Source organism: Chaetura pelagica, unplaced genomic scaffold, assembly GCF_000747805.2.
Source record: "Chaetura pelagica isolate M959 unplaced genomic scaffold, ChaPel_1.0 scaffold120, whole genome shotgun sequence".
Lineage (NCBI taxonomy): Eukaryota > Metazoa > Chordata > Aves > Apodiformes > Apodidae > Chaetura > Chaetura pelagica.
In genome coordinates, this window is record NW_009951952.1 from 460,167 (window position 1) to 473,684 (window position 13,518).

The window sequence follows — 13,518 nt, forward strand, 5'->3', positions numbered from 1 at the left end:
AAAACATGTGGAAGTCCACAGTTCGTAGAAGGGACTTGTCACTTGGGAGAACTACAGGAGCATTGCCAGGGTATGTAGGAAGGCAACAAGACCAAAGCCCTCTTAGAATTAAACCTAGCAAAGGAAGTACATGAGAACAAGAAGGGCTTCTTCAAATACATCAGTGGTAAAAGGAAGAATAAGAAAAATGTGGGCCCCCTGCTGAGTGAGGTGGGAGCCCTGGTAACAGAGGATGCAGAGAAAGCAGAGTTGCTGAATTCCTTTTTTGCTTAAGTTTTTACTCCTAAGACCAGCCCTCATGAATCCCAGACCCTGGAAGTAAGAGAGAAAGCCAGGAGGAAGGAAGATTCTCCACTGGTCAGTGAGGACTGGGTTAGAGATCAGTCAGGTAAACTGGACATACACAAATCCATGGGCCCCAATGGGATGCATCCATGTGTGCTGAGAGAGCTGGCTGATGTTGTTGCTCTACCACTCTCCATCATTGTTGAAAGATCATGGCAAACAGGAGGGGTGCCTGAGTACTGGAGGAAAGCCAATGTCATCCAGTCTTCAAAAAGGGCAAGGATGATCCAGGAAACTCCAGACCAGGCAGCCTCACCTCCTTCCTGGAAAAATGATGGAGCAGCTCATTCTGGAGGTCATCTCTAAGCACATGGAAATGAAGAAGGTTACCAAGAGTAGCCAGTATGGACTCACTAAGGGGAAATTGTGTTTGACTAGCCTTCTATGATGGTGTGACTGAATGGACAGAAGCAGGGAGAGCAGTGGATGTTTCTACCTTGACCTCAGCTGGGCACAGAGGAACCTAAAGAAGTTCAATCAGAGTAAGTGTAGAGTCCTGCACCTGGGGAGGAGTAAGAACATGCACCAGTGCAGATTAGGGACTGACCTGCTAGAGAGCAGCTCCGTAGAGAAGGACCTTGGAGTCCTGGGGGACAAGTTATCCATGGGGCAGCAATGTGCCCTTGTGGCCTGGAAGGCCAATGGGATCTTGGGGTACATTAAGAAGAGTGAGTCCCACAGATCAAGGGAGGTTCTGCTCCACCTCTATTTGGCCCTGGTGAGACCTCACCTGGAGTACTGTATCCAGTTCTGGGCTCCCCAGGTCAAGAGAGAGGGTGACAGAGCACTGGAACAGGCTGCCCTGAGAGGTTGTGGAGTCTCCTCTAGAGATTTCCAAGACCCTTCTGGATGCCTTTCTGAGTGACCAGTCCTAGATTCTGTGGTGGTCCTGTCCTGCTCTGGCAGAGGGGCTGGACTCAATGATCTCCAGATCAAACCCCTAATACCCTGTGATTCTGTGATATCAAATTACTTATCTCCTCCTACCTGATTGCAAGAGTTTCTCTCAAAGGAGCCTGTGGAAGAGGAGGGAAGAGTGATGAAAATAACAGGGCATTAAATAATAACAAAGACCAAATCTGATCAAAGCATGGTGGAAATTCTAAGGAAACAGTAGGGTAGGAAGGGGGTAATATGTCCTCCCTGGTACCCTAGCTGTATTTATTCTTCTCAGATCGATCACACATAATTAGCTTAAGGCAGTTCCATTTGCATCTGCAACCAAAGACATATTCTTCAACATGATCATTTGCACATTTTGCCAGCCTTCAGGGACGGTTGCCCCACCAAGGGAAACAATCCAAGGAGCCGATCCCTCTGTAAACTGTATTTTGATAGGGGACTGGGTTAGTTTTCAATGGGGCCAGTGCCTGAGTGGCCAAATGAGTGTTAGCAGTGATGCTTCTTAAGCAATACAAGTACACAGCTGGTGGTGATGGAAAGGAGGAGGCATGACAGCTCCTTTTAGCAGCTTAGACTCATCATGAAGAAGCCTTTTCCAAGTGCACCTTCCCGGTTTCCCTAACCTGACATAAAGGCCAGCTGCTAAGAATGGTGCTCCCTCTGCTCAAGGCTTTTTCCTCCTTCCCTTTTACAGGAGTGTAAGAAGTGCACTGACCTGCTGTGGGGTCAGGTGTGTATCAGCATCTGCACAAGGCCTGTGGGAGGTGAGCACAGTCAGGGCAGAGGCTGTCTCCTTCACCACTTAATCATCTTAGGGGTATGGTTAAACTCAGTTCTTGCTGCCAGCCTATTGTGAAAGGTGATGGTAGTTTTTAAGGGGGGGAAGGCAAGGGGGTGACTTGTCAGCAGCTTCCCAGAAGAAGACCATTTAGAGGCACAGAAACTGAAAAAAGCAGATTGACTTCTCCATTGTAGAGCCTGAGGTAATGGACTTGAAGACAACCCACAAGACTTGTAAAGAAAGCTTAAGATTTATATAAAAAAACCCCAAACTTATGAAATAGTGTAACTAATCAGGTACAAACAATCATGGGAAAAGGACCAATAGATAATTTTATGGCAGTGGAATTTGAGATTTTTTTCAATTAGGGTCATTTGTGTTTAAGCTTTCATTTGTGTTCAGCACAATAACTTCAAGGTCTTGTTGAAGACAGGCTAGGGGGGAAGGTGGGAATCTTCCACTGCTTCAAGAAAATAAAACAAATTGATGTAGAGCGGCTCTGCCCTACAAAGGGTTTGTGTAAATGAACAGTAGGGCTCTGTTTCTTTAGTCACTGCAGAGCAGTGATACTAAGCTTACCTTTCCTTCTTATTTTCAGCCTCACAAATTTACAAATTGGACTCTGAGTTTTTGGCTGGACTCTTCTGAACTCATCCTTCCCCACCAGGATAAAGGAACTGCAGGCCAAATTGTGCTCACAGAGCACCTGTGCTGTCCATATGCTTGGAGAGGTGTAGCTATATAATAACAGCTTTTCTGGGAAATACACCATAGAAGTTTCTCAGATATTGGATACACTCAAGGGGCAGGCCTGTTACATAAGAAAAAGCCAGGTTATACAAACCATTTTCCATTTCCAAAGAAATTTAAACTGCCTTTCCAGTTCAAGCTCAGGATTCTCACTCATGTCACAAGGGTTGATGGGCAGACCTGCCCTCTCCAGCCAAGCTCCTGACAACTGTAGAGGCAGATACATTTCTGGTTCGGATTGTTGAGAGCTCATGGAAAGTAGTCTTTTTTTTTTTTTTTTCCCCAGAAAAAGGCTGAAATTATATTATTCACAGAAAGTCAAGACCTTTATGAAAATATTTTAAAGAATTTAGCAACCTTGAAAGTTTATATAGAGAACTATCTTCAAACCAGTCAGAATTCACAGAGAATGAGAGTCTATCTACAGGTGTATAGAGATTAGGCCATGTAATTTTACAGCAGGGTATAATTTTCTATCCCATTCAACACAGGTTAGAAAACTCTACAGATAGGTTTTCTCTTCCTGTTGAACTCTGTAGAATTTTCTATAAGGTTAATCTTTTTTCACACTTTTTCCTATGTATATAACTTCCTGTCACTGCCTTACATGGAGATGATGTAAATCTTTTAGACATCCACCAGACATCTTGGTGAATGTAGCACATGTCCACATTAAAAGAAGAAGATGCCCTGGGCAAACTGACCAACTTGTCCAAATCCTGTAAACAATGCAGAGGGGTCATCCAAAGCTGCTCTGAAAGTGACCATAAACATGCAGATTGGTCCTGGAGAGGCACATGGAAACTAAATGGTTTGGAGAAAAAAGTAACAAGCCACCCAGATCTTCTCCCACAAAGGAACATAGCTTACCATTTTTGTTTCCCTAAAGACTTTTTAAAAAAGAAATGAGAAAAGGGTAACACTTACTAATTGGTCATCTGTTGAGGTGCTCTTGGCACTTGCTTGCCCTGCTCTGGCTAGTGTGATTTCCTAGGCCCTGCTCCATGGCTAGACCCAAACCAGTTCAGTACAAGAAGCTAGAACTGTTCCTGCAAGAATTGTAGATCATCTTTATCAAGCCTTCCTGCCTAGGCAAGGTTAGCACCTGAATGTGTAAACATCTTCCAAGAAATATTGAAAGGTCATAATTCAGGAGAAGAGCTGCCTCCTTAGAGACCTGTAAGCAAACCCAAGCAAATGGGTAAAAAGAGGTGGTCACAAATTTTTTCATCTGTTACCTACTCCAAATTACCAGTCTTACTTAAATATCCCAAAGGTCTTTCCTTTAGAGGTGCAATGGAGAGGGAAGACAGATCTACTTGAAGTGGACATGGCTGGAAAGACTTGGGTGTTCACAGAGGAGACCGTCTTCATGCAGCTGCCTGTGTAAATGGGAGAAAACTGAGTGGGGTCAAGTTCTACCTGAGAGTCTCATTCGCTTTTCATTGCTCCTGGACAAAATCTGCTTTGCTTGCCAGGAGCTGTTTGACCTCTGACACTTGTGATATTATTTCAGTCACATTTTATACTCCTCAGACATTCTTCCCTGCAAATATGCTGGCTCTAAACCTCAATCAGGTAAGCAGCAAGTATCACTCTCCTGTCATCCAAAAAATACACCAAGCCTGAAGAGGAAGCAAGGAAGAGACAAATGTAACCTGAATAAAACAGAGTAGACAGGAGTCAGAGTAAGTGAGAAAGAGTTGGCCCTGGGACAGTACAACAGCCTTCAGGCAAACTCCTTTCTCTAGCATATGATCGAAACCCATACTTTGCTGAGGCCTCCTTGCAAAAGGTATTGCGATTGAAACTCAGCACTTGGGTAATCTCTGCTGGTTCTTCTTCAGTCCTCCAGCAAAATCGATAGCCTTGTACAATTTTTTGCTTTTGCATTTATTGTCTGGTGAGAGCTTGAGAGGAGACAGTTTGGTCCATTTCCTTTCAAAATCTTTCCACCCAAAAAGGAGGTCTGTAGAAACACAGCAAGGAATTGCAAGACACCAAATTCCCCCTAGTCAATAACCCAGTTTTTTAACAAAACAAAATAAATTTATAGAACCTGTATAAATAGGGGAAACTCCTGAAAGCAGCTTTCTTCACTTCTAAAAAAGAGATGGCAGGGAAAAACAAGATGACCAGGTACTGAGCATTATTTACATTGCTTAGGAGTAGGAAAACAAAAGAAAATACAGGCAGGAAGAAGAGAGTAATAGAAGAAAACTTCCACTCACCCCTTTTTCTCCAGTTATATTTGGCACTGCAGAAGGAGTGGCAGAAATGTGAAAGGTGCAGCATTTCTGTTAAATGATGACTGGATTACAGGCCTTTCCCACTATTAACTGCTTTGTTAGGAACACTTATCTAGCAATATAAAAATGTCTAAAAAAGCAAAAACTGAAAACTCCAATGTAAACTGGATATCTGTGCTCTCATACCTGTACACAGTGTTCCTGGATCTGCTGCCTACTCTCTGAGTCTCCCCAAACTGCTGACAAGGGAAAAGACAGAAGGATACAGCAGCACCACCAAGATGGACATGTTCTCAAGCCCCCTGCAAGAGTCAGCTTTTTATGACTCTCTCCCTAGCTGAAAATGTCCTTCCTGCTGGCTTCCAATGCCAAAAGGACACACTACTCTTGCCAGCTCCTGGGAAGGTAGAAATGTCAAAGAGAAATAAATAAATGAAAGATCAGAAAGAGACCAAAGTACGAATATCTGATGGCAGGGTTAGATTTGTATCTGCACCCATCCTTCCATGCCACACCAGAGCTGTGCCCACCGACCAACACCATCTGCACAGCAGCACAGCCCATGCCCACAGAGCACAGTTTGGATCCACTGAGCCCACAATTTCCTGCCAAGGTGCTACTGAGGAGCTGGTTACCCAGTGAATCTTTCATTTCAGCAAAATGTACATCAAATACAGAGTTATTCTCTGTAAAAGCCACAACCACAATACTAGTGCACTTTATGTTTGTAAAGCTGTGTCTTCATTTTAAACCAGTTTATATTCAGATATTCTATCGAAGGGGACCACGTCCACAGAGTAACATCCATTCTGCCAGGATGGATTCTAGCCATATAGCTGCTCCCTATACCAAGCCTGTCTCATCAGCCACATCCCCAGTACCAGAAGAGTCTGTATCCACAGCCAAGACTTTTGTCTTAAGAAGGTTTAGAAATTATTTACCAACCCAGATCTCTCCAAGCACCTCACATGTGTTGCCCACAGCAGTGAAAAGCAAAAATATGCGTCCATGGTTGAGGGGAAGAAGAGGTCATCCTATGTCAATCACTTAAAGATTTTCCTCTTGTTTAAAAAAATAATTAAATATCCGGAATGGAAGGTGTGTCTGCTCAGAAGTATGGAGAAGTATGGAGCTGGAGAGAAGAATCCCATTCCTAATTTCGTTCCTTGCCACTCCTCTCTTTATTCAGCAGTGATGAGAACTTCACAGAAAGCATCAGTTGTTTGTTTCTCCCTCTTCCTCATCAAAGGACTGCACCCCAGAGGAGGTGACATCTGAGACTTTGCGGCTCAGTGCAGCATGTTCCATCTCCTCCCGAGGAGACAGTGATTCCAGGTCCCGGCACACTGCATCATCCTCCTCTGGAGAGGGCTTCTTGTTTAGGAGAGGAGCCTTCTCCAGCCGTGGGTTCCCTTCATCCTCAATGTGGTCCTCCATGTACGTGCTGGACTCAGCCCCACCCCCACCCTGCACAGTCTGCAGGGGCCACACGTGGACCAGCCCCGTGCTCTGGATGAAGTTCTGCTCCTGCCGCTGCTGCTGCAGTTGTTGCTGCTGGAGAAGGCTGCTCTGAATCAAAATGCTTTCCTGAAGGTTTGTCTGGGACTCATCAAAATTCTGGCCTAAGTAGGAGCCAGTTGCTGGGGAAGCGATGAGGGACTGGTCACTAGTCTCCCAGGCATCAGAGGATCCTAAGCAATACATGCCCTGTGAGACGTAGGAATGAGGCCAGCTGTCGTACTGTGTCTGGGCCATATGCTCTGCAAGTAAAGGAGGGAAACAACACAGTTAGGCACCCCCTCTAAGCCAAGCTGCCTCGTTCAGATAAACAGCTTGGGTGCCTGTGCATGGGACTGCACCATACAGGCCAGACAAATCCTTTAGAGGGGAGGAGGGTGAAGATAAAAGGCAGCTGTAGGCACACAAACTTTATTACATCCACAGCTGACTGCAAGAGCTGGTAGCTTTTCACAGTTGTGCTCAAAGTACTGTGTCCAGTTCTGGAGCCCTCAACACAAGAGGGAACTTCCACAACATGGAATTGTTGGAATGAGTATACAGAAGGGCCACAAAGATTATCAGAGGGCTGGAGCACATGCAGACGGACTGAGGCAGCTGGGGTTGTTCAGCCTGGAGAGGAAGAGGCTCTGGGGAGACCTCATAGCGGCCTTTCAGTACCTGAAGGAGCTACAAGAAAGCTGGGGAGGGCACACAGCAATAGGATGAGGGGTAATGGCCTTAAACTAGAGCTGGGTAGATTTAGATTGGGTATCAGGAAGAAGTTCTTTACTGTAAGGGTGTTGAAGCGCCAGAACAGGTTACCCCAGAAGGTGGTGGAAGCCCCATCCCTGGAGACATTCAAGGTCAAGCTTGACAGGGCTCCAAGCAACCTGATCTAGTAAAAAAGTCCCTGCACACTGCACGGGGGCTGGACTAAATGGATCAAAACTGGAAAAGGGGAGATTTAGGTTCAACATTAGGACGAAATTTGTGTGAGGGTGTTGAGACACTGGAACAGGTTACCCATGGAAGTTGTGGATTCTCCACCTCTGGAAGTGTTCAAGGGCAGATTAGATGGGACTTTGAGCAACCTGGTCTAGTGGGAGGTGTCCCTGCCTATGCAGAGGGGTTAGAATTAGATGATCTTTAAGGTCCCTTCCAACTCAAACCATTCTGTGATTCTATGAACTGGGCTATGGAGCCTCCCAGTCAAGATTAGACTCCTTGGACAGCTCCACAAATAGGTGATGCCTCTGCTAGATCCCAATCCCCAAAATTAAGGCTACAGAATAAAACAGGGTAGAGGGAAACAGAGCAATATGACAACAAGAGCAGAAAAGGGGTGTTTCAATATTCGCAAGTGGCACTGGAGCTCACCTTGGCTCTCCATTAGCTCCTGATAGTTCTCAGAGTAGTTGCCTGTTGGATTATCTTGATTTGAGTTTACACTCACATCCTCACCATCCATGGAGGACCAGGCCATGAGAGTTGCCTCAGAAATAGCAAATTGTTCCATCACTCCTGTGGCCAGAGGAGAAACGGAGAGAAAGCAGACATGTGTGAAAGTCTCCATTTCTCACCACCCTCTTTAATCTCATCTCTTGGTTACACTGTCCCACTCTTGTCTCTGCAACTCCCACCACCCAGTTGGCCCTCACCCTCTCCACTTTGCATTCCATTGGCCACACTCCAACCACAGTCTCTCCTCTCCTTCTGTCAATTGAACCACCCACGGGCTCTCCTGAGCGTGTTTTTCAGGTTTCCACGCTTCCATCTCTCGAGGGTTCTCCTCTGGGAGATCCCAACCCATCCCACATGCCAAAAAAAGTTGGTGCTACCTGCGAGGAACCGGGCTTCCTTTTCCCCGTCGCTCAGGTCCGAGTAGGCGTCGGCGTCTTTGCGCGCGGTCTCGTGCGTGTGCTGCTGCTGCTGGCTGTTCCCTTTGCCCCAGCCCTGCCACTCGATCATGTGAGCCACGCGGCCCTGGCCCATGGCTGTTGGCTTCGTGACGTGGTCCTTCATGCTGCGAGATATCCCTAAGGGACCAGACATTAGAAAACAAGGAGGGGCTATTACACAGCTCCAGGGGCATCTGCCACACTTTTTACTTCTATTGGAAGTGGAGCTTCTACCCCACTTCCTTGACAGACTTCAGGCCTTGGGTTGGATGTCTCCCACCTTCCACTGTGTCACTCTCCAAGAGTTTCTCCATCTTTCCTTGGACTGGCTTTCAGAAGGGGAAAAAAGTGAAACCCCAAATATGAAAGACGATTTCCTTCCTTGCCTAGAACCCAGTTAGGACACAGTTGGGCATGAGGGATGAAGCCTGGAAGTAAATAAGCTAAGAAATAGAAAATGGGGTTAAACCCAAGACTGTTTGAGGGGACACAATTGAAAATGTCTGAGTTAGGGTGCATGGTGAGAAGCCAACAGGAGCAAGACAAACCTGTTCTTTGAAATGGCAACAGCTAAGAGATTTCTGTATCTAGAACCATAGTGGTGGAGACTCCTTTAAGGCCTTGAAAAGGCAAATGCCAGAAAGGAGCAGTGGGGAGAGCAACAGAGCGATACAGGAAGAGGCACAAAGGCCTATGGAGAGAAGCTGCCAAGGATAAACCCAAATTTTGAGGACCTCACCAGAGAAAGATGATTTAGCCAAAGCCCCAATCCCATAAGCATTGGAGTTGCGTTTCAGCTTGGGGAGAATGGAGGTTGTATCTTCCATGGAGAGCTGAAAAGAGAGAGAATATGAAGAAATGATAAACAGGAAGGAGAAAAGGAAGTGAACTGAAGTGAGACATCAGTATAAGGATTCCAGAACGTAGAGGGAAGATGAGGAGCAGAAGCAACCAACAAGAAAAAATAACAGAAAAAGGGAAGGAAAAACTGGAGGCTATTTAACCTGGACTGGCTATTACAGAGTGTTGGGACTGAGCAAGGCAGAGTCAGTGGGAAAGGCAGCAGCAAGCTGTGAGAAGCCTCTTTTTGGCTGCTGCGCTGGTCCAAATTCTTTGTTAGAGATGCAAGACATGACTGCTGGACAATTCATGGAACTTACAATGGGGAGCTGACAATGTGACAGGCAAGACATTAAAGCATCATATATGCATCGCTCTGCAGATATATGTTAGCTTTTTTTTGTTAGCTTTGATTTTCATTTTTTTCTCATATGGACTTAATAAAATGAACATGATGGTATCAGGGATGCATCCCATTTCAAGCACCTACAACTACCTGTAAAGAAATGAGGTCTACAGTTCTGCTTAATTCCCTTCACTCTCCTCTCTATGTTCATCCTCAGTCCCTGAATAACAAGGACAGGAAACTATTGGGGCAGGCAGCAGTCATAAATATCATCATAAAACACCATCCTGCAAGATTAATTCATTAGGCTTCTTCAGAGATGCCAGGCATTGCATATGAGGCTTAATTTTCATATGGGCTAAATAAGCATTGCTTCTGCTCTTCATTTCAACATTTCCAAAAATCAACTCCAGCATATTTCAAACACAAAGACACCCAAAAGTAGTGACCGTGACAGTGGAAATTTTAAATCCTGACATGAAGCAACTATTTAGTCACAGGCTCAAACCTCATGACATGTGAGAGGAGCAATAACAAGACAGTCAAATATTTGGAGACAAAGGAAAAGATCCTGAACTGCATATAATCCCAGGCAACTGCCAAAATATGAGAAGTGAGTTTCTCTGGAAATTGAGTGTAAATGCAACAGCTAAGGCATCCTGTGCCTTTGGAGCCAGGAATGTCTGTGTGTAGCATGTGAACTGAAGAAATCAGAAAGCAGCGGAAGAACAGTAAAAAGTGAAAGGTGTAGCTGAGAACATAGCTCTGGTTCCATGATACATTTCCTTTGGTGATGAAGCTCGTTGAAGAAAGTCTATCTATGCCCCCAATGGTCATTCCCATTTGGACCTGCTGTTCAGTAGCCACCTATTGGTTTCAAGACAGTCTAGGGGCTGTGCTGTGAGACAGCTCACGGGAACAGCCCAGAAAAGAAAGTAACCTGCAGAAGGTCTCTATTACTGCAAGGCTGGAGAGCTATGGCATGAAGGCAGGAATGAATGGGAATGGGAAGAAATTCATAAGCCAGCTTTGATACCAAAAAAAGGAATTACATGGAGAAAGTGAAAGAGCTGCATTATGAAAGAGATCCGTGTACTCTGAATGGGTTGGAAAACATGAAAGTGCAAGTAAGGAAACTGTCTCTTTAAGGAAACATGACTTTGTGCTTTCAGGTAGACAGAAGAGGAAAAACTTGACAAATTTCTTCTAGACAGTTGGTGCACACACCATAGTTTTCCAGCAAAATTTGATTCTCCAAGTGAACCTGGGCAAAAGATCCCAAGCTGTAAGTGCCACAATGAAAGAGATGTCAGTAGGGTGAGGGTTAGTTAAAAGTGTAAGTCCGCTTGATACTCAGTGGTCCAAGTGCTTTCAAACCACAGAGAACCAGAAAAATGAAGCCTTATTTTTTTTCATGGCATAGGCAACAAGAGCAACAAGGAACATGGATTACTAAAATGTTTGCTTGTTTCTTCTTCCACTTATAAACTAAAGCTAACTGGTGTTGACCATATTCCCTAGAGTACATTAAGGATTCTTTTACTTCTGTGTGCAAGTGAAAATGGGGCATACATTTCTCCCAAACTCTTAGAGAAGATCAAATGATGCTCTAAGCAAAGGCTACAGATTTTTTAAACATGCTGGAGGGAAACTTTTTTATCAAGCAGTGCCCAGAAATCTCAAAAAGAGAACATATGAAATGACACACATTTGTCCCAAAAGGGACAAAAGCAATTTAATAGCCACCTGCAGATCTAAGACCAGAGACTAACAAAAATTTAACACCATCCTCTGAATCTTAGATAATTCCCAGAATTTCAGTGGCACTAAAGACTTTCAGTTACATTTCCATTCTATTCTCCACTGTATCCAATGGCAGAGAAATCCAGGTCCTTCTGTGACTAGAAATCTGAACAGTTGTGTGGTGCATACTCACATTGATCCCATCCCAGGAGAAATCTGTCCGTGTTTGCTAAAGAAAGCAAAGGAGGATATCATGTTAGAGTAAAAAGGAAGTTGCAAACAGCCATGTATCTCTCTAGCACTTTGCCCTAATCAACAGCCACTAATTGAGCTGATATATTAAAGAAAAACACTTTTGTCTTTCAAGCTGGTTTCATTCCCTGCTGTTGATTATGGTGTCTATAGATATCATGGCGTTTGAAGGTACAACAGCCAATAGGACAGCACAGAGTTGGACTTGATGATCTTACAGGTTTCCAATCTAAATGATTTTATGATTCTAGAGAATAAGAGAGAGAGAAAAACAAAGACATTTTCATGAGACTCCCCACCCAATAGCGCTAAATGTTGCAATGCTAGCATCCCTGAGTGGGAGTTGCATCACTGTGAGGCCAACACAAGGAGGAGCCAGCTACACTATGTATTCCGAGTACAATATATCAAGTTACAGAATTATTTTCTGCTGAAATTATTTTCTCTTATAGTCTTTCAGCTTGTCCATTATGACCCACTTTAAGGAAATAAGAATACCTAGTATTTCACAGAATCACAGAATGTTAGGGGTTGGAAGGGACCTCTGAAGATCATCTAGTCCAACCCCCCTGCCAGAGCAGGGTCACCCAGAGCACATCACTTAATATTTTGCATAGTTTTGCAAAATGCATCCTTCAAAATCAAAAGGGATTCGAATGTATTTCTTCACTCCATCAATAGAAAATGAAAAGATTCTGTGCTGCAGAAGATGGAACAGACATAGTGCTGGACATTTCCATGAATACATTATTCAAAGAATGCAGACCTACAGGCTTGTCAGAACTGCCACAGTTTCTTCTGTGTTCTGTTCCACTCCTGTCATGAGTAGTTCAAAGCACTTTCATTTGCAAATTCTTACTCACTATGGATACTGTGAAGGGAGTGACTCAAGTATTCTATTCAATGCAAGCCAAACTGCACAGATATGGAATTTTGATCTTCAGGTGGACAGTAGCATTCTGGTCCTCTCCTAGAATGTCCCAGTGATGCACAGCCCCATTTCTGAACTCAGAAAAAGTGAACTCAGAGTAGGTGAGCCTGGGACAGGCACTTACTTCAGTGGAAGGTCGATGGAAGCTGCTGCCATGCAGTGAACTGGTGCTATCCATATTGATTTGGTCCACATCTTTTAGTCCCTTCCAGTCTACTGCAATCACTTCGTTTCCTGTTGGAACACATCTAGTCAGGCTTATCAATATCACTACAATTTGCTCCAACAATCTTAAGCCAAGTCAGTTCAGCATACAGGAGAATCACTGAGTTTAAGGCCACAGTAGCCTTAAATCACTCCTTTTGATTTTGATCAGAACTCCTGAACATCATCAACTATTGTATTTTACACAACTACCTCAATTTGAAGACCAGTCATTTGTATTTTTCTGAAGCATAATGTATGTTTGGCTAAAGCACAGCCTGCCTGAAAAAAAACAACATCTTGTCATGATATATGACTGAAAAGGAACCAATTATTTTAATATCTCATTCCAATATTAAACAATCATAACTTAATAAGGCATTTCTTCTTTATAATTTGAATTGGTCTGACATCAAGTTAGAGGTGCTAGTACCCTTGCTTTGCTGTTCTCAGCAAGATTAAAGACCTTTTTAATACCTGCTATACTAATTCAGAGAAGTTGCTTGTTTTTCTTCTTTACAAACTGAACAGATTTTAAGTTCAACAAGGCCAAGTGCAAGGTCCTACACCTGGGTTGGGGCAATCCCAAGCACAGATACAGATCCAGTGGAGAACAGACTGAAAACAGCCCAGAGGAGAAGGACTTGGGGGTGATGAGGGATGAGAAGCCCAACATGAGCCAGCAACGTGCGCTTGCAGCCCAGAAGCCAACAGTGTCCTTGGCTGCATCAGAAGAAGCGTGGCCAGCAGGGCCCAGGGAGGTGATTCTGCCCCTC

General features: G+C 44.3%; 1 protein-coding gene across 2 annotated transcripts; it reads right to left on the reverse strand.

The window, feature by feature from the left end:
* Positions 1–5,920: 5,920 nt before the first annotated feature.
* Positions 5,921–12,764, reverse strand: FAM131B (family with sequence similarity 131, member B). 2 transcript variants are annotated; one of them, XM_009998365.1, is made up of 7 exons: positions 12,663–12,764; positions 11,549–11,584; positions 9,166–9,259; positions 8,367–8,564; positions 7,906–8,049; positions 6,617–6,788; positions 5,921–6,523 (listed from the first exon to the last, which is right to left on the reverse strand). In XM_009998365.1, the coding sequence occupies exons 1-7, from the start codon at positions 12,714–12,716 to the stop codon at positions 6,244–6,246; spliced, it is 978 nt and encodes a 325-aa protein (XP_009996667.1). In that variant the 5' UTR covers positions 12,717–12,764; the 3' UTR covers positions 5,921–6,243. The 2 variants fall into 2 exon arrangements, with proteins under 2 accessions (XP_009996667.1, XP_009996660.1); XM_009998358.1 differs by having other exon boundaries at positions 5,921–6,788.
* Positions 12,765–13,518: the final 754 nt, after the last annotated feature.